The following is a 21,034-nucleotide window of genomic DNA, read 5'->3' on the forward strand; positions in this document are numbered from 1 at the left end:
GGGGTGTTTGGGTGGGTCCCCACTGGCAGACGGTGTGATTCAAACCCACATCCCTTTGGGGACTGGAGCCTAAATCCAGCGCCTTGGACCACTCGGCCATGCTAGTTGGATGCAAAAGAAAAAGCAAGGCTCAAGAATTAGAGCAGGTGACAGATGTCTGAATCTGAAGTTGTTAAGCCTTTCTTTACTATAGGGTACCAGAAGTTTGCAACGCAGAAAACTACACATAAAAAGTAAAACAATCCTTTTTTGCAGCAGAGGCGATCAAGAAGCTATATATACACAAAATAAAAATTGCACATACATCTGTAACACATGAGAAAACGCAAATACTTTTTTTTTCAAGCATCATGTAATACCTATTGCATTTATCAGACTTTGAGCTTACACAAATAAATCAACTGTTAATGATAACGATACAAATAAATCAGCTGTTAATGATAATACATATCTATGATGTTACAGCGTCATTACCGTCCTCGTATTATCCAGCTAGGGACCAGCTGAACTAGCCACAGGAGATTATGGTGATGACTGGAGAGTTCACTCACTGCCAAGCAGAGCTCAGGCATCTTTAAAAGAAGAAGAACAAAAATCCTGAAAATTACTGAAGAATGGATATGTTGGGCATTTTTTTCATTTGCAGAAGAGTACACATCTACTTCCTAGAAACACACACAACATAAATGTTAAAAGGAATTGGGCTAATAAGAGATTATGTGTATAAAGATATTTCTACATTGCACCTGAACTTAAGTCTGCTAAATACTATTTTACAGTCAGCTAGTTGAGATCAGATTGCTTTTCACGACATTTATCAGCTTAGTGCAATCATTTTTTAATTCTTTCAGAAAGCCATTTTAAACATACAGCTATTTTAGTAAATATAAGATTAAAGTTCAATACAACAGTCCCCCTGCAGAAGAGGACAGCAAAGCATAACGTCATATGACAAAATGCTCAGTATACCCACCCACCTCCTAAATCTCACACAAATCCAAAGCACCCAATATGTTCATATTACATTTTCAAGCAGTATTTTTTTGATATGTCAAGGAAAAAAGAAAGAAAACTTGAAAACAGAAGTTTCTTGAAAATTAAGTTGCAGTTTCATAAATCTAGTACTAGAAAATAATATTTGTTACCTTTGTATCCCAATCTTTTATACTTATCAGCAGCTTTACGAAAAGGCACTGAAAATCTATCAAAGGAATTTGCTTTAACTGTTTCTCCAAGCTTATTTTGAACAGCAACAGAAGCAGCAGCAGTATTTCTTGATCAGTATATCCACCTTGAATTACTGTTTTACAGAAACCTAGAAACTATAAAAGAAATAGAAAACATTAAAATCTAAAATAAACCAATTTCAAAGTATGATGAGAACTTAAAGTTTTCCACCCTCACATTAAAATTCACCTCAAATGATATATTGTTCTTGTAACACTTGTGTACTAGTATCTCCTCATCTCCCAGTAACCGCACTTTATTTTTTTTTAATACCTCCTGGAGGTTCATCTTTTGAACAATGGCAATATTCCCTGGAAAACTTATATTGAGGAAAGATCTTTCTCCGCTGCACAGATAATCCTCATCTAACTGAACGGAAGTCTGACAGACTTCCTAAATAAACAGGTAATACTGAAAACATAAATCAAGATACTTTTCCCCACAAGAGTATTCTCACATGGGTTACTTTCAATACGGGCTGTGTGAGTAAATGAGAACACAAACTAATCACGGGATGCGTATTCTGTCTCCACTAGTGGAGATCCTCCAAGTGCTTCCTATTGAATTAAGTGATTTTATAGTTAAGAATCTCTAAATAAACGATGTTAGGAAGATTCAAATACTTCCATAAGAAACTCTGAAATCAGTTATAAAGCCAGTATTTTCACCATAACCTTGAATCACAGTGAACTAGCATGTGAAGTGTGACCAGCACATGGGACACAGTGCGCAGTTCTAACAGCTCACTTCCACAGCACAGTTGCAGCCACAGCTCCACCTGCCCTCCACGAGCTCTGCCTCATTCACCTTGTGCTGCACCAGGACTGATCACATACCTCTGAAAGCTGCACTAACACACCAAGGCAGTACAAGACATACTCAACTCTCCTTCCCATTTCCACTGGAACACAGCAATGGATAGTTTCTTCTACACAAGGGAGCAAAGATGTTTGATAAAGTGCCACAGCTGGAAAAGGGAGGCAGCAGACCTGTGCAGTTGTGAGTGAAGCCAGCGGAAGCCAGGGAGAAAGGAAACTCTAAAGTTTGCAACAAGCCTGCAATAACCTCTGCTGAATGTGAAGCTGAAACCCCAGGATAGCCTCTACTCACAGAACATGCCCCGGACTACATTAAGACACCAAGGTTTTTTCTAAAAACTGAAACAAAGCAACAATCCCCCCAAAAACCTCTCCCACACCAACTGGAGTTTTCTCACCTTGATCACATTAATTAAATTGTTTTCTGGTAGACAGGAGAAGGCGGGACTGGCAGAGGTTAGGTCTCCTCTTGGCTGTTGTTTACTCATTGTTTCTGGCATCTGACTTCTAACAAGAGAGACATCAATCTGAGCAAAAGATCAACAATTTAAAAGCCTGCAAAGGCTCATGTGCATCAAACTGAAGAAAAAAAAAAAAAACCTGCATGTTTCAAAATGCCTGCAAATCAAAACAATTCTCAGTTACAGGGCACATACTTCTATCTTAACTTGTAATCAATTACTTACAATACCGCCCAGCTATTTAGGCAACAATTCTTGTAAACCTCCATTAGGAAGGTGCAGGACAAAGGACAATGCTCTGGTTTGCTGAATCCTTACCTAGCAGGCAGTGTTTGAAGTTCTGGCTTATTTACTCTTATTAAGACCCGAGATGAGATTTTAAAGGAGAGTACAGCTTGATGGAAGGGAGGGGAAATAAAGAACCTTCCAATTCAAGATTCTAAGCAGGACAAGACTTGCTTTCACAGGATCTAAGCAATAAATATCAAAAGGAAAACACTTACAAAATATCACACTCGTTAAAGTTGGGCTGAAGACGCTGCAATGGAAAGAGAGATCTAAACGCAACACCCATATTGACAAAAACAGCTGACACATCAGCTAGTGAAGGAATCCATGGTTTAGACTGTTCATCACTGATGGAAGCTAAAAGTAAAAGACACAGAATGAATTAGGTTTAAATTTAGTTCTTCACATTAGTTCCTTTTAAGGGAAACAAATAAGTGCAGCAGTCTGCATCAATTTTACCAGCTCTCATGTCAGAAGAGTTGGTTCACTGAAGGATACACTTATTTTCAGAGCCATGAGGGGAAAAAAAAACCAGCAGTTGTACTGGGTTTGTGTGGCAGGGTCCTGGGTTTTTGTGAGCAAACGGCCATGTGATGCTTAGCTGCCAGCTGGGCCTAAACCATTACAACAGTCTAACACAGCATTTTATGCTAGAGAAACATCTTGCCTGCGTAACAGACGAATTGCTTCCAGCCATTTCCCCTCACAGCTCTCTTTCATCACAAAGAGCAGACTAAGCAAGGAGGCAATATGTACTTTTAAGAGAATACATAAATTACTGCTCTGTGCACGAACCGGTAAGAGGGTGTTAGCATAGTGGGACTGGCAGTGGAGCTAAGTAAGATTTGAAAACATGCAAGGCTTGTAGAACAGAAGCGCTAAACCGATGGAATTAATTCCTTATTTGACAGAAATAAGGAATAACGATGATTGCAAAAAGGGCTGATTTGCATGACTGCTTGTATCTGAAAGTCTGCGAACTCTACAGAGGATTATCCAGAGGACACTAAACTAGCAAGGTAACATCAAACTAGATGCAGTGTTTTCCAAACAATGACAAAAGTCACTAGTATTCCGAATTGATTCAATTTTGTGTCTTAGAGCTCAAGTTTTTAAGAAAAAAAACAAATATAATGGAACACAACACTCAAGACACTGCAAGTTCAGATCTCAATGCTCAATTCAGTTAAAAAAAAAGAAAAAAAGATGCATCCTTACTTAAGCACTGGAACAGAATGTCTCAAAATGGTTTAAAGACTCCACAGTTGGCAATTTTAAACTGGTTAGGCAACTTTCCAAGAGCAACTGCAGTCTGTTTGGTCCAGCTCTGAGATCAGAGATCTGCTGGGATCTCTTACAGCCTTAATTCTTTGAATGCTCATTGATCAGCTTGAGCTGAATGTTTGTTTTGTTCATTCAAAATCAAGCTTAATGCCAGCAAAGCACAAAAGAAAGGAGGCTACATTCTTTCTCATATCACCTCGGAGTCCTATTTCTAACAAGATTCAAAATACATGGCACAATTTGGACAGACCTAAGCAAATACTTCAAGAGAACTGCATTACTTTAATGATTTTAACTGACGGACTTCAATGAATTAGTGACTTCTGATGGATCTGAATAAAGTGAAGAGATGGAGAACATAACAAAGGAACTTGTACTGGAGAAGTATTTGAGAGTACAGACGAAGGAAGGCAAAACACACAAAACACGAGCAGCAGTGTGGGCTGAAGCAAATCCTTTAAAGTGTTTTTATGCAGGTGTATGATTCTGTTTACTTTTGACATTTATCTGGAAAGTCAACTATGCAGTGCTACATACTAGGTAAGACTATGTGAAAAACATCTTCTAGCCATTAAACTATAAAATGAATGTCTCCATCTTCCAAAGTAAAAGATGGAAAGGAGAGTAAACTTTTGAGCAGACTGAGCTCCTTTTCAGGTCAATTCTATTTGTGAAATAACAGAAGTGATTTTAAAAGGCTGCATACTGGATGCACTGCCTTGCAAATACATGCCAGGACCACATCCTGTGGTACATCTTGCACACACCCAGTGAAGACCAACTCCTAGCATTTGTGCATTACATCAGTAACAGAAGAACCTGACTTCATGCCAGAATCACAGAACAGAGCCAGTGCCTTCTAGTTCCTCCCCAACACCTTTCTATACTTAACAGAAGGGAAATGCTTTAATACGAGTGCTCAGTTTTCCCTCTTTCAAATACTCACCATTTTTTAGTGTTATCTCCATCAACCTGTCTAAAATCTGTGTGGAAATACAATAGTCAGGATGAACAGACATCATCTGTGGAGAGAAAAGAAGCTACATGTCAAACACCAAGTTGCATGATGGCATCAGTTTTCTTTTAATTTAAAAAATAAACCAACTCTTTGGTAAGATAAGAAACAGTAACGGAAAAAAAAAAACAAAACCAAAAAACCAAAAACGAACCCAAAGCTTCTAAAGCAAGATACACCAAGGAGATCAGAATATTGTGAATACGCATTATTTCAAGCAGCGCAGAGAAGCTATGAATACTTTAAAATTAATTATTTGCAATATTAGAATTCTGTAACCCCATGTTGAATATGTTGGTTTATAAGAAGGTACTGCCAGTTAAAAGAATGGAACGTATCAGGTATCTATTTGGAACTTGTTGCATCTGTGATCAAACTGAACTCCTTGATCAGGAGTAGGGGCACCAGAGTTAACTACAACCTTTTCCAGTCTTGGGCAAGTTGAACATAGGCAATTCTAAAACAAAATAATTAATTCTTAGTTTTTCATAGAACTCTTAACTGCAAAAATATGACTACGAAGTACAGTCTAGGTTTCCTGGAGCATTTCACTTGCCCAGCAAAAAACTCTTCTTCTCCCCCAAATGCTGGACAGTTTCCTGCTCTGTAAGAGAGCTGAATTGGCTCACACTTCTTCCTTACTACAGAACACCAAGGCTCACAGGAGAGGTGGAATGCCTTTTTTACCGGCTGAAGGGAATGACATGGAGGATCAAAATGCTTCTCTTTCTGCAAAAGCAGAAAGGCAGCAACAGACACAGGCTGCAATTTCACACACAGTCCCACTTTTTTTTGTCTTTCTGGCAGAGTTAGAATGTGGTAAATAATAACAGAACTGAGATTGGAGAGGGGCATTTTGTGAGAAATGGAACAATGTAAATTCCTGGTGATTTAGACACAGACATCTAGAAAGCAGGCAGCCACCACGCTTCGAGAACAGCCCCAGACTTCTTCCTGAGCCATAACGCATGTTGACCTTTTCCAAATGAAAATTAGCTGACAATCACAAAACACTTTGGGTTGGAAAGGACCTCAAAGATCACCTCGTTCCAACCCCCCTGTGGGTATCTCTGATTATTTACAAGACTATATCTGTAGAAATGGTACTTTTTCATACTGCAGTGTGTTTGGGGTTTTTGTGGTTTTTGTTTTTTTAAGGAAGGAAAGATTTTTCTGGTTTTGGAAGGAAATAAGATTAACATTTGCTTGTGATTTGACCCACACTATTACATCCTGCAATCTCTCCTCACCTAGCAGCACTGTGCTCTTTTCAAATGCAGTAACATGTATGAAGATGGACATGGATGTGCAGCTTTGCAGTCACTCGGAAAATGTGGAGAAAAAGCTATCCCTAGTGTTTTACCCCTTGTGACAATGTATTTCAGACTGGAGAACAAATGAGAAGTAAGAAATAAAGATTTTTTTTTTATTTAGAAGTTGTTAACCTAATGCAATAGATTCACAAACTTGTTCTGATTATTCCTGCTACATCTGGCTTCCAGGAAGAATATTATACCTGGACAGAGTATAACTGCATAAATAGTACAGTCTTACCTGGAAAAGCCACTTCAGAATTGGTACAGGACACAAGATACAACTGTAAGCAGAACTCAGAAAACCATTAATAGCTAAAGAAAACTGCTGTGTTACACCAGAACTGTAAGACAAAGATGGGGGTGGGGAAAGAGGAGAAAAATCAATCAGTGGCTGAATTAGCACTTTCACAGAAGTGTTAGAACTTCCCTACCCCTCAGATCATCGTCAACAGCAAAGATATGAACATCCAAAATAGATGTTATTCTTGCGTTCTTACCTATATGAAATACTAGACTAATTAAACCTTATTTGCTATTTAGAACAACTATCTTCTTCTCCAGAACACAATACTATATAATTTGGAAACATTTGTACTATTAGAGATTAACAGCTTCAAACAAACATTGATTTACACTATTGTGCTATGAATCATTATGCCTGTCTTCACAGACAGGCTGCTATGCTCAGTGAGACCAGTAAATAAGATTTTTCACTGTCCAATGACCTTTACTAAAACTTCTATAAGAAAATAGAAAAACCTTTGTTTGAAATTTTAAAATAATCTCTTAAATAAAGAATCTGGAAGCAAACTAAAGCAATTAAAATCAAACAGTCTGATCTCACTGTACAAATTTGTGAGGTGCAAAAAGTAGCTGTTGGAAGAACAGAAAATATGTTGATTTTATTACTGAATTATTTTAGTTTTAGCCTTCTTTAGGAAGTCAGGTATGTTATAAGCAGCTGAATTAATGACACCCAGTCTCCCGCATACCCTGCTTTAGTCTCCCCTATTCTCGGTATCTACTAAAAGGGGTAGCTCTGAGAGATCTGTGTCCTAACTTCTCCATATACCCTCCACCAGTCTGAGTAGGTAGCTAGGAAGACATCCATAGGCCAACTGGACAGCCAGTACATGCCAGCTGTGCCAACTGGGAAGAATGCATAAGCAATTAAATCATAATTGCCTTCTGCACGGGATGATTAGTCTAATTCTCATTCCTCCAGTCACTGATTTACAAGATACTTTTGAAGCTTATACCCTTGTGATCTTCAAAACATTATTAATAAAGAGGCTCGAAGCCAAAGGAGTATGTCATAAACATAAATTCCTTGAGAGACAAGGACAAAGCCACCCGCCTCCTCTTCACACCCACAACAGCACACACACATGTACACAGAATCCTTTAAGATAAAATGCATTCTCTCAGTTTCACTGACGCAAGTTTGAAATAAAATGCCAGCAGAAATAACCAAATTTTTTTTAGGATTTGCACTTGTGGTATTATGCAAGAATTTGTCCAGCTATTTGTAGCCTCACAGCCTCATAAATATAGAATGCAAATCCCTATGAGTTACAGAACGGTTGTGTATATACACAGAGACGCACTGCTAGCTCAGTGACTGAATCTAAGAAATGTCAGGAATCATAACTTTCTGCAATCCTCGTTAAGTGGAGCTTGAAGTCCAGGCCCATTCAGGTCAAAACCATGCAAAAGTCTTTCTGCAGACATAATGCAACGTCAGTAGGTCACCAACTGGTTCATCACAAAGGTCCTCTTTCTGTCTTGGTATAGTTAAGCTTTTGTTCATTGTAACATTTCACTTCTGCATTTATCTTCCATGAATTGGTCAGATTATCAATGATAACCCAACACAGCAGAAATATGGAAGAGGCCAGAACATCTATTTGTTTTCTTATGTCTCATTTAAGATGTTTTTTCAACAATACCAGAGAAGGAAAGAAGGAAGCTGCAAGTAACAGTTCACTGTTCTGTAAAGTTAACCTGGAAAGGAGCATTCCAGGGAAAGGGAATCAGTCTCGCCTACTTAGAAAGATAGAGCTCATTTGCATGCAAAGATACTATTTTATCTTCAAAACTGCTAACACTGAAGAAAATAATAGAAGTAAACACAACAGAGTCAAGGGGATATTCTTACCTAAGAAGGAGCTTTTCTATAGGATTTTGAGGGATAAAATGAAAATTCCTCAAGTCAAGATTATGTTGATTGAAGATTTTCCCAGAGGTTGATAAATCAAATATATTTTCTCCAGGGTGGTTGTCAGGTATGGCATCAGCTATTACGGAAAATCTCCTTATAAATGCCCTGTAAAATTCAAAATTACTTTTTATGGTTGAGACAGTTATTTTCAGATGATGAACTCATCAGCCTTATACGAAAATACAGGAATTGTTAAAATACAGTAGCGTTCAAGAAAGTCCACCCAACCCCTAGAGAAAATACAAATGGTTCACATAAAACATATTAACAACAACAACTGATGGAAAGAGAGTGAGATCAGAAAAAAAGGCTAGAAAAGAGAAGAAATAGATGTAATTGGTTTTGGACTTGGAAGGACCTGTGCTCTTCTGAGAGATCTTCATCGCCACTGGCATTTTCATCATCTTCTCCACTTGAAGAATCAAGTTCCCCTCCTTGTATGTATTCCTGTAACTTCTTTTCTAGTTCATCTACCCTGAAATAACAGCAACAGCAGAACATATCATCACCATTTAGTATTTACAACAGAATACAACAAAATTTTTTAAGCTCTGAATGTGAACCTAGGAGTGAGTAGCCAATTATGCATAGTGAAAGCACGTGGGACATTACATCTCTGCAAAATACAAGCATCTCACTATTCCAAGATACAAAGTGGATGTTTCCCAACACCTAATGAATTTCTAACAGAACAATCAATCCCTAGTTTGTCAGAGACCAATACACTCAAATCAACTTCTGACAATTTTTTTGTAATTGCACCAAACTTCCAATCTTCTGGATAATTTTTAAAGATTTTTTTAAAACATCGTACTAATATTTTATTTGTTAAATAGTATTAGTTACAGAAGTATTCACTACTCCATAGTCAGTCAAACCCATAGTTACTAGGGTCAGATTCCTTAATAAAAAGTTAATCACACCTATATACCCATCACCACCACTCGCTATTAGTACATACAACACATCACACTCTCTACCCAAAAGATCTCTTGCAAGAACACTCATTAGTTCTGTTCACTGAACTGTGTAACTACTCAGACACTGATAGTCTGCACAACTTTGGAAAGCAAAACTAAGCTACAAATGCCTTTCAATAAACTAGTACAGTCAGCCTACATAAATACTTTGATTTCATGCCTGACCAGCAGCTGTTAGCTGTCTCAGTGACCTACAATGAAGGCATCGATAAATTTAGTCCAGCTGTTGAGGTGCAGAGAGGTGCATCACAAATCACTTATTATTGCTTGGAAGGAGCCTGTCATTCAGCTTTAACGGTGAAGCCGCAGCTGTAGGTCCTGTCAGATGTATGTTGATGGCACGAGAAGGCAAAGCTTAGCTTGCTGATACCCAAACCCCATCAGTTTTGGGGAAGACAAGGTAAATCTCAGCTTCAACAACTCCATCCCAAATTTTTCAAAGCAGCTTTAAGAAACAAACCTTTTAGATTCTTCTTTCTCCTTCAAGAGATGTTCTAAGCTGTTCACATATGACACCTGGGTAACAACAGGAGGCTTAGAAAGCTGTAAATGAAACAGCAAGAAAAAAAACAAAACAAAACAAGCTATCAAATAATTCAGTTTGACAAAAAACATAATCAAAATAGAAACCTCTTCCAATTTCAATGATATTTTACCTGATGATAAAAACTCAAAGGAGACCCTGAAAAACAGGACAATTAACAGTTTAGGTTTCTCAATCCCTTCACAATTTTATATAATGGTCAAATCTCTCTCAGTGATTCAGAATTTAGAAATAACTGTGCTTCACAATGGATCTGAACAGCAAAGCAAGCCTCTGCTTCTCTCCCTGAGGCTGACCTCCAGCTAACCTTCACAAAGAGCATTACCATCAGAAGCCTTTTACCTCACAGCTTTATTATCATCATCCATCGAGACCCTGGGAATCCCCATTTTCATGCATGAGACAAGAAACTCCAAAAATGGTTCAGTACCTCTTCGTTACTTTCAGGAGTCTCTAGAGGGCAAAGCATCAGTGTTTGCTAAATCACCTCCAAAATCACCAGACACAACAAAGCTTCCAATCAAAATCGTAATATAAACCTGAATTAAAAAGCTAATAAATTGAATTTTAAACAAAACAATGCACAAAGAAAGTCTGCTAGCAGAACTGGTTTGTTTTTCAGTAGCCAATGTTTTATTCAGCTAGTAGCACACAACACAGATTTGAAGTCTTTTATGGCCATGATTCAGTTCTCTGGACAAGCAGTGCCCTTCTGACACTACCTTCTTAAAGTGCTAGTCTCTTACTAGTGACAAAACTTCTTCCTGTGAGCTCTTTTATTTCAGGGAAACACAATTCAATAAGAGCATAAACTTCTCAGTAGGGATTTTCTATTACCCAAAGGTAAAAGAATTTAGCTTAAGAAGTTAAAGTCCACCTACTACTAAAAAAAACCCCACAAAAAACCAAAAAACAGTTAATACAACATTAATTTTTGGTATTCAGAGATACCTTTAAAATGTAACAAGCAGCACATCTTTGTGTGGGAAATCTCATGGGAAAACTAAAGACCTCTTACCTTGTTTTATGTCTGGTTAATATGCCTAAAGCGACTTTTGAACTGAGGAATCAAGACTTTATTCCAATGTGCACCTACGTCCCTTCTTACAAGACATGAGAAGAATGCTTGTATATGCAAAAACCATGGTCATGGAAATTTTGGGACAGTTCTTAACTGTTTTGTCTTACTTGACTATTAATTATGCAGAAACAGGATAAGCCAATTGTTGTGGTCACATTCATGTTCCACAAACATTTCATCTAGGCTGCATCTGTTTATCAGTCGTAAACATTTATTACATATACAGGTTGGTTAAGATTGTGGAATACACATGTAACCACAGAAGTCTGAACTATAGTGCTTGTGTAATTAATGGATAAGGAGAGATAAAATAATTACAGCTGTTCAGTATCTGCCTGCAGACATACACTGCAAGAGAAACTCAGTTAACAAACTGTTTCAGAGATTTAAAAACAAGAGGAGACAGGTAGAAGAGTATTTATACAGGTATTCTGCTAACAGAAGGTTTGTTTTCTACTGTAGAAAATAGTGGGTTGACCCCAAGCAGCAGCTAAGCACCATACAGCTTGTTAATTTCCCCACCCAGCAGTGCAAGGGAGTGAATAAAAAGAGCTCAAGTGAGAAAACCCATGGGTCAAAATAAAGACAGTTTAATAAGTGAAAGAAGGCAGGTGAGGGGAAGAAGAAAAAGTGATGCAAAGGCAATCACTCAGCACCTCCCACAAGCAGAACGAAGTCCAGCTAGAGACTGAGAAACGGCTACAGGCCAGACCAGCTCCCCTTGCTTGGTTTTTATTGCTGAGCATGACACTGTGTGGCATGGAATATATAATATATCCCTTTAGTCATCTAGGGTCAGCTTTCAAGGCCACACTAAGTCCTACTACAGGATCTTCCTAAGTAAACCATTATTTTACAACAGAACTTCAAAATCACAACTTATCTGACAAGCTGTTATTGAATAAGTAGGCTAACCAGATCAATTCACTGTAATAACCTGTAAACTGATATTCAGGTACTTCTTCATCCATCCCTTGTGAGGAGAAGTAATTTCGCTTTTTCAAATCCTTTCTAAAATACTTCCAATTTCCATGAAATTCAGCCTCAAAGAAAACATCACGCTTACAGATCAAGAACTCGTACGCAGCTTTCTGACAATGACAGACTGCAACAAGGATATATGACCTGAGTCTACCACACAGATCTCTCCAACAGATAGATCACTTTCCTCTAGCTAACTCAAACTCATAAGAACCTTGCCTGGCCAGGAAAACGAAAACACACATCTTCTAAACGTAACCTCTTGCTTTTTTCTTTAAGGGGAAAAAGCTAAAAACAGAATTCCTAAAAACCACCAAAAGGCATACAACTAAATGCAGTCTGGCTGCACAAACCATCTTTCAGTCATTCCCAGGACATGCACAGAAAAGTGCACCCTTTCTCTGACTACAGTGCACTGTACAGTGCAGGACCCTTAAGTAAGCTGAGCAACCAGTTTTGCAGGCAAATAACCGAGTTTTCATGCGTTATGAATAAATGAAAAAACCATCCCAAAAATACAGTATAACAAAGGTGATGCAACTTTTTTTTTTTTTGGTTTTTAGCCACTTACATGAAGCTTCAGTAACGGAGTCATGGTGTCCTGAGAAGAACTGTCAAGACAAGATTCTTCTAGGCTTCCTGCCTGTGGCTTGGGACTTGAAGACATAATTTCTTGCAGTGGCACAAATATTTCTTCTTCATCATCATCATCATCTAGTCTGCATTCCAAACTCTCATCTTCACTATCAAAGCTGCTTTTTGATTTTCCATTCAACTTGCCTGTACAGGTGCTTTCAACTTCTAACTCTCCTGAGAGTTGTGGAGACATATGGCCGCTATCCATACACCCTTCTTCAGAAGACAACAAATCAAAAACATTTTTACCAGTCTCTTCTGAGAGTACAAGTTTCCCAGAACCTTCCACTGAACAAGAATCAGAAGCATTTTCTGAAGTCTTGTCTTTTGTTTTTAAAGATCTGTTGCTGGATTGAGTACTGTAAGCTTTATTGTATGCATGTCTTTCTGGTCTTTTCCCATCAGACTCCTTCTTAGCATCCAATCCCTGAGATAAGGCAGCATTCTGGAGCTGAGATTTCACACCTTTTGTTGGTGTTAAGCAGTGGAAAGAAGGCATCACAGTACTTTTTTCCTGAGAAAAAGGAAGGGACTTTTCCAAGAAAAAGCATGAGTTAGCCACCTGCAATTGATTTTCTTTGGTATCCACAACAGAAATGTGGTTATTTTTACCAGGACTGTGCGCAGAATAAGAAGATGACAAACCTACAGAGGAGCAATTATTTTTATCATTTTCATCACTTGAGTTGAGGTATTCCTCTGGAAGAGTAGAATCATGTCTAGGTAAAGCAGCATCCTCCATTAGTTGCAGAACATCATCACAAGCGGACTTTAAAAGGATATGTTTTACAAAGTCAGACTTCCTATTTTTGCACTTTGCAGATGACCTGCTAAAAGCAGGGTCATTCAAACTTGATACTTCAGATTGATTTGAACTGTCTGCATCTACACTCATGGCACTGTGTCTCCTTTTCCCAGGAAAGCCTAGTTGTTTGGATCGCCCAGAAGACATCTTAGATCTAAGGCAGCGTGAAGGAACAGGCTGGCTCCTCTGCATTCCAGCAGCCGTCTCAGATGACATTCTCAGTGCATTTGGAGAAGATGCCTCATGGTTTGAAACCTGCTTTGGCTTTTGTTGAGTTGGGTCATCTATGAAGTGTTTAAGGAAAAAGTAAACCACCATTGACATGTTTAAAAAAAATATAAAACAATCAAAACTGTAACAGCTTACCCTTTAAAGAGCTAACTTGTTTTTAAGTCAACTATGACTGAACCTTTTATCAGAAACTACAGTACTTCCATTTTGCTTGAACACAGTGGACCACAATTAAGATTTAGCTGACCCTGTACTGTTTATTATTATTGTAACTAACTTGGAAATGAAATTAAATCCTTCTATTTTAAAGCAGCTCAGTAGCCAGTGTGGAACACTTTTTCTACACACTAGGATCAATCAGTCTTTGGAAACAGACAACAGCCCAGTCGAGGTACGGGGCTGGAAGAAAGTTTCCGTAATAACATATATGGTTATAAATAATGAGCAGTATGAAATGTATTTGGGAAATACTGCAATAACAGTGCTCATAAAAAAGCATTCAGAATATGAAGAAATCCGTTTTCAGGCTATGGTTCTATGACACCAGAGCCCACCTTCCTCACCATGCTCTGCTGCTTCCTGCCTTAAGCTGGACACTCCATGGTAAACTACTTCATGGAGTTGATGTGGCTGGGAACTACTCTCACATCCCAAAACAACTTCCCACTGGATCAGCTCCTTGCACTGCTGGCCATATCCTAGTGCTAGCACAGGCAGAAAGGGAAGCAAGGCAGCAGAGAGTGTGAAAGGTTTACACAGCCATGGACCCACAAAAATGGGTATTCTCCTTGTTTTGCCCCCCCCCCCTTTTTTTTTAAATTGTCCTACTGACTTAGCTCAAGCTTCTATTCACATGAGTTTTTATATTCCGTTCTACCTATGGTACAACAAAATTATGTGGCTAAAAGCAACAAGGACACCAGCTAAACTTCAGTCGTCAGTTCAACAACAATGTTCCTTCTGGATTAAGCCTAAAGGCAAAATTTGCTAACCACCACACTGAACGTGGATTTTCCAAAATGCAAGAGAAACCAGAAAAAGAATCAAGGAATAGGAGATTAAGACAAATAAACATCACCAGTTCTAATTAAGTTAGAAACAATCTTTTTTTCGCTAAAAACTCAAATTACTTTTAAATCTCTTCAAGCTTGCCATATATTAGAAATAACCTTGGCTATACAGGAGTAATTTTTTTGAGAGAGAAAACAGAAAGACGTATCTTCAAAGAAAAAAAAAGACATTAAAAAGAGACACTAAGTGATGAACCTGATTGTTTAATTAATTCCACATTATCAGCATTACTTCTACCTGAGGCAGCCTCCCTTGAACCAGAATGTTGTGTTTTTCTTAAAGGACATCCATTTCCCTAAAAATAAAGATGGAGAAGATAAAAAAGTTAGTTGCATACTTTTTAAAACCAGGATGTTGACGTCTGGAGCCAAGTGTTGAATCCAACACAGACTTAGTTCCACACACCCCCAGAAATAGGGTAATATACTTCATTTCAAGACAAACTTAAAACACAGCTGCAAAGATCTCAACAAAAGGACTCTCCACAACCTGAATTTTATATCTTTTCTTCCAGCTGGCCTCCAGTTCTAAATCTCTCCACTTCCACGACCACTAGCAACTTGTGTCCCTAGGCTGTATGGCAACAAGGCCCAGCTGGCCTTCTTCAAAGAAGTAATTAGGAATTTAAACAGCAAAATGACAGAAAGCACAGACAAGCAAATACAGAGGGAGAGGTGCTAAGGAGAAAAGGAGACTCAACACAAACCATCTTCTTTGTTCCATTCACAGCACCTTACGTAGGCACACATAATGATCTTCCTTGCAAGTAACCAGTAACCTTTTAAAGGGTTTATTGGCTGGTAAAAAAGTGAACATAATTCAACCTGTAATTAAATACTACATACTTAATAAGATCACTCCCACCTCTACCTAAATACTGTGGCTTAAGTGCATAAATCTGAGCTGCTATTAACTGCAACTTCTAACTCGCAGAAATTTGACAGGCTGTTCCCTACACTACGCTGTAAGAAAACAGAAGCTTATGAGACATTTAAGATAACAAAGACATTTTCTCTACAAAATACAATTTAAAGTTACAATTTCCATTGGATTTTCATGCTTGCATCTAACCCAGGATATCTCCCCTCCTTTTAAACCAGGATTTCTCATTTATTGTAAAATACTTAAGAATCAGCTTACCCAAGCATGCCCTAAAATTTACAAAGGAATACAAAAGAGCATAAATTTCATGTAACATCTGAAAAAGGCAGTGCCAAGAATCTCACCCTACACTGAAAAAAATAAAAAAAAAATCACATGCACAACGGGTCACTGATTTCCACCTTTAACAACCCTTTTAAACACACCTGATGTGATACACTTGTTCCTGAGAATGGCTTTACAGGATGTGGCTTAAATTGTTTCATTCTATGTTTCTGCTTCCTTTCTCTGTGCAGAGCTTCCAGGGAAAACCTAAATTCAGAATCAGCTGGAGGGCAGGGCAGTTTCCCTGGGTTTTGGCACAGCGATGTGTTGTTCACAGTGCCGTTATTTCTAGCACAGGCGTTTCGAGCACCAGCTTCTGATGATGAAACCCATTTGTCAGAATCTGAACTAGTGTCTTTTAGATCCATACAGTCAGTTTTCTGTTCCCAACTACTTCCACAAGACAATGGTGCTCTTGTTACACCCAGACACCTCTCATTTCTTCCCTGTTTTGACTTGATGGTTTTATCCTTTTTGGCCAAGAAACAGCTGCGAGACCCTGTGGCAATAAATTTTTGAATCACAGCTTTTGGGTACAATGAACCCAGTACCTTGCACGCTCTGCCATTCTCCAAAATGTTGACAATATCCTTTTTCCTCTTAATTCCTCTCCGAAAGGTATCTACCACAGGATTTGTGCTTGGTGTTTGGTCTGGCATCTTGTTTCTTCTGACCTTCTTTGGAGAAGATACTTTCTTTTCAAAACGTTCAGCACATAAAACTGACTGTCCGATTCCTGCATCTTTTACATTTCCTCTGTCTGGTGAGCACAACACAGTTCTGTCTTTATGACTAAGGTCTAAGAGAGAAAAGACAAATTATTCACAATCATAATACTGTAAAAAAAGTCTTATTGGACTGTATTACTTGATATTTTATCTCTCTACCATACGCAATTCAAAATGAATTTACTTAATAATTTAGTTTTGCTAGTGCCATGCAATTATTTCATAACAAAGAATTGCATGATCTATGTCACAGCTTCTGTTGTTATACACAATATAGCTTAAGCATGAGACAATGACTCGAAATGATAATTACATCACTATTTAAATAAATCAATTTTAATAAAGGAAATTAATGTTTTCAGTTACATTAGAAAAAATTTAAACGTGTGCAGTTTGACATATTTGATAAGCTATACTCCTTATATTGCTGCTCCAATTTCAAATGAGATCCGACTATACTTCTGCATACTTATATAATTAAAACTCATATAAATATCTTCCATTTAAAAAACACATATTTACCTTGGTTTAAAACTGGTTTGAAGAACTCTGTAATGGTCTGGTTTCTGAAGAGAAAACATAACTTTATCTTTTTAAAAGAACAATACCTAAATGCCCATACAATGAATACTGATAAAATTAAAATGCTGTACTTTATTTCTACAGATTTTTTTTTTTTAATGCCAGCAGTTCTTATAGTTCCTTCTGACAGATCAGAGAAAGCATCATCTCCATTGCCTTCTAGCCTTCACTCTGCTAGAGAAGAATGAACTTCCTATCTGTGCTACTACCAGACTTCTGTGCAGGAACTTGTACCAGCAGTGCCCATCAACAAAATACATGTATCAGCGGCAACCCTCCCTGCACACATTACAGGCATCTTCTGGCTTCTAAGAGAAACAGCAGTCCACAACCATCTTATTTTTACACATTCATAACAAGATTATTAATAGCTTTAAATCAGAGGTACTTTCCCTGGTACAAATAAGTAGGATGCGAGAATACCAAGGCATTTCTCTGTGAGAGAATGTCATTTCTAAAAATGGGCAGATTGAGTAACGTGTAATTTGAACATTAAAACACATCTAGAACTATGAACTTGCTGTCTTCATCTCCTCCCACATAGCAAGGAAATTTACTAACGACTTCAAGGCTATACTTACACCTGTTTTGGAAGTTTTTTCAAGTTCCAACAAAATGTTGGTGAGAAAGCAAGAATAACCCAGTTTTGTCTATGACCTTATTTTGTAATCTTTCTGTGCCTTCCAAAACAAAAACACATCATTACTGTCTGTGTAACAGTGATTACAAAGGCAAAACTTATTTATTCCAGAATCTAAGCTAACATATTCAAGCATCCATACATGACTCTGCTTTCACAGACTCAATAACCATTTCTGAAGCTCAGGCCAGAAGAACCCACTGTTCACCTGTTCCATCTAAACTTGGATTCAATTCTGAATTTTTCCATAAGCTTGTCAACTTTCACTCTTACATTTTCTACATGGCTTCTGCATTTTTAGCATCTACACAAAGCTGTCTTTTTGGCTTACCAAAGAGAGGAGAAGAACTACTTGTCAAAGACTACTTGCCTAGAAACCTGTCCCAGTTTAATCTGATGTAAGCCAAAATACACTCATTTTCCCAACATGCTGAAGCAAAAGGGTCCCCAAATCTCAGTTCAACAGAAGAATCAAAAGGCTAAACTGCAAGTTTATTCGCTGTTACTGCTGTTGCCCACCGATTTGTCTTCCTGCCCTAGAACACCTCCCACTCTGACACCCTCTCACGACAAGGCGCTCTCTGCCTTGCATTCGTCAGGACACTCACAATGCCTGTTTGTGACTGCTCTCGCAGCTGCAAAACCATCCTGTGCCCAACTGGCAGCTCCTGAACTGCATCTCTTTTCAAAACTCTTCTATTTTCCTAACTAAGCAACTGTACTTCTTCCTTCCAGGTTGAGACCCCATCTGCAATACCAACCGCTGTCAACAGTCCAAATCTCATCTTCAGTTACCTCTCAGATTCCTCTCCGCACTTCAATCTTGAAGACAAAACAAAAACAAAGCCTTCCGCTGTCTTCTTCCTTCTTGCTGTCTTCTTCCTTCTTTCCGCAGCCACTGATTTCAAATGACTGGTTATCTTCCTCCCACATGCACTATCTCATTGTTGTACCCTTTCCATTTATTCTAAATGCAAGAGCTTTGTAACAAAAGTCATCTTTGTTCCACAATTATACAAAGCCTTGTACAACATAACTGAGAGAAGGGAGGCACTGCCACTAGAAAAAAGCCCCCTTTTTTTTCTTCCCCTCCCTGGGATAAAAGTTTAACCTGAATGGAGAGCGATTTGTGTTAGACTACTTTAAAGTGACAAAGTGACATCTTCCACTTCGCATTCCACTGCTTTTTGGAAGAACAAGGGATAGGAAACTGTCCAACAGAATAATAATTTCTCAGGTGCTGTACTGTATCTCAGACAAGGAAGTGGGAAGTGTACTAGAAACTTCAAACAAAACCAAGGGTGAAAAAAAAGAACGCACGTGATACAGTACAAGGAAGAACATGAGAAAGTACTGGGCTTCCCAATGTGCTTTTCATATATATGAAAGTCCAAAAAGAACATGTGATTTTCTATGTGAACAGGACCATAACTGTTCATAAACTACTCACATGAGGATTTCTGCTATTGTTTTAATAAGAGGTCAAACCATCAGCCCTAAGAGAATGAAGACATGATGAAGCAACAATAACTACTGGTTTTCGCTCTTTTTTACCTAACACGAGAGTCAAAGTTGTTTAATGTATCTTTGTCAACAACTACATAGCTCTGGTTAATGCTCTTCAGCAAAATATATTAATTCAGCAAAACATATTTATCCCACTAAAAATTATTCCACTATTTTTTGTGAAATTTCACCTTAACTGAGACACCAGAGGCCACTAAAAAAACCTAGATAAGAAAAGGAAAAACCCATAAACACATGATCTTGCTTAACTAAGAAAAAAGCTATGCAGCCAGGAGATGCACCTAACAGACCTTTCAGGTCTTTCAAAATTAAGTGCATAAGCTGCACGGAAGAGGGTAGGAGGAAATTCTTCCACTTGTTTAAAAAGACAAACCTGAGTATTCTTTAAAAGTAACTAGTGTTTACAGTGGTTATCTCTGACTGGATAAAAACTGTACTTCTAAAAATCTGTGCTGGGTACACTAGCAATAGCTCAGAGAAAGCAAAGCCACACAATGTAGGAATAAACTACAAAATGTAACTACATCTTTGACAAAACGGAGCATCTTGAAAAGCACTGTAGAAATAACAACAATACAAAAAAACAGAAAAGAAAGTTGCACACAAAACCTCACAATGGTCTTTCAGATGACCACAGCAAAACCAAAACAGAGTAGTTTCACTTTCTTGGGCAAGATGCAACAAGGAAGAACTGAACTTTTACCTTCTCCCTTTCCTTCAAAGGTCAGGGCTATCAAAAAAAGAGAATCAGCAGAAATGAACAAAACAAGGTGCTGCTAATGGGATAAGAAAATTATGACTTGCCTCCTACCACAACAGAACTTACTTAACTCGGTAGCCTCTGAAAAACCTCATCAAGTCTTTGGCAGAATTTGGATTTCTAGTTCGTAAACAGGTTCATTATGTCTAAAAACTGTCATTGACCACCGTTGCCCTCACTAGAGGCCTTGTCCTCCAGCACCGTTAGCTGCAGAGTTCACAGCTGGAACAGGCTTCAGAGCTGATCGTGACAACTCAACTCCTCGCTTTAGAGCTGAGCTGCTGAAGCCTCCCTGGCTCTGCAGGGAGACGGGCTCACAAACACCAAAACCTGAAATGGGAGGAGATACAGGTACACACAGGAGGACTCATGCATTGTGAATGATGTGCTGAAAATGCCAGTCAGTACTTGGCCAGACATCTTCTTCAGTTTCTTCGTGTGCTGTCAGGTTGCCCGGCTACCAGGCGCCTTTGCCCCTGGCCACCAAGCTGTCACCACCACACGGGAACCAGGCCCAGCGCCTCAGGGCTGGACCCCCCCGTGCTGGAGCACGGATGAGGAGGGCACCGGCCGCCCCTCACGGCTGAGCACGCACCCGTGCTCCCGGACCCCTTCACACCGACATCTACCCA

At 38.6% G+C, this 21,034-nt stretch overlaps 1 protein-coding gene across 1 annotated transcript; it reads right to left on the minus strand.

Annotated features, from left to right (window-relative positions):
• Positions 1-470: 470 nt before the first annotated feature.
• Positions 471-20,732, minus strand: LOC104460037 (protein FAM178A-like; the record flags this gene model as incomplete). The annotated part of the gene is made up of 13 exons (XM_010080953.1): positions 471-572; positions 1,146-1,322; positions 2,444-2,552; positions 3,010-3,151; positions 5,025-5,100; positions 6,648-6,750; positions 8,568-8,735; positions 8,989-9,105; positions 10,071-10,153; positions 12,788-13,941; positions 15,197-15,254; positions 16,267-16,964; positions 20,604-20,732. Coding segments are annotated over 13 exons (3,116 nt in total), but the record flags the coding sequence as incomplete, so codon positions are not given.
• Positions 20,733-21,034: the final 302 nt, after the last annotated feature.

The sequence above is a fragment of the Pterocles gutturalis genome, unplaced genomic scaffold (assembly GCF_000699245.1).
Source record: "Pterocles gutturalis isolate BGI_N339 unplaced genomic scaffold, ASM69924v1 scaffold52639, whole genome shotgun sequence".
In the NCBI taxonomy this organism is placed as follows: domain Eukaryota; kingdom Metazoa; phylum Chordata; class Aves; order Pterocliformes; family Pteroclidae; genus Pterocles; species Pterocles gutturalis.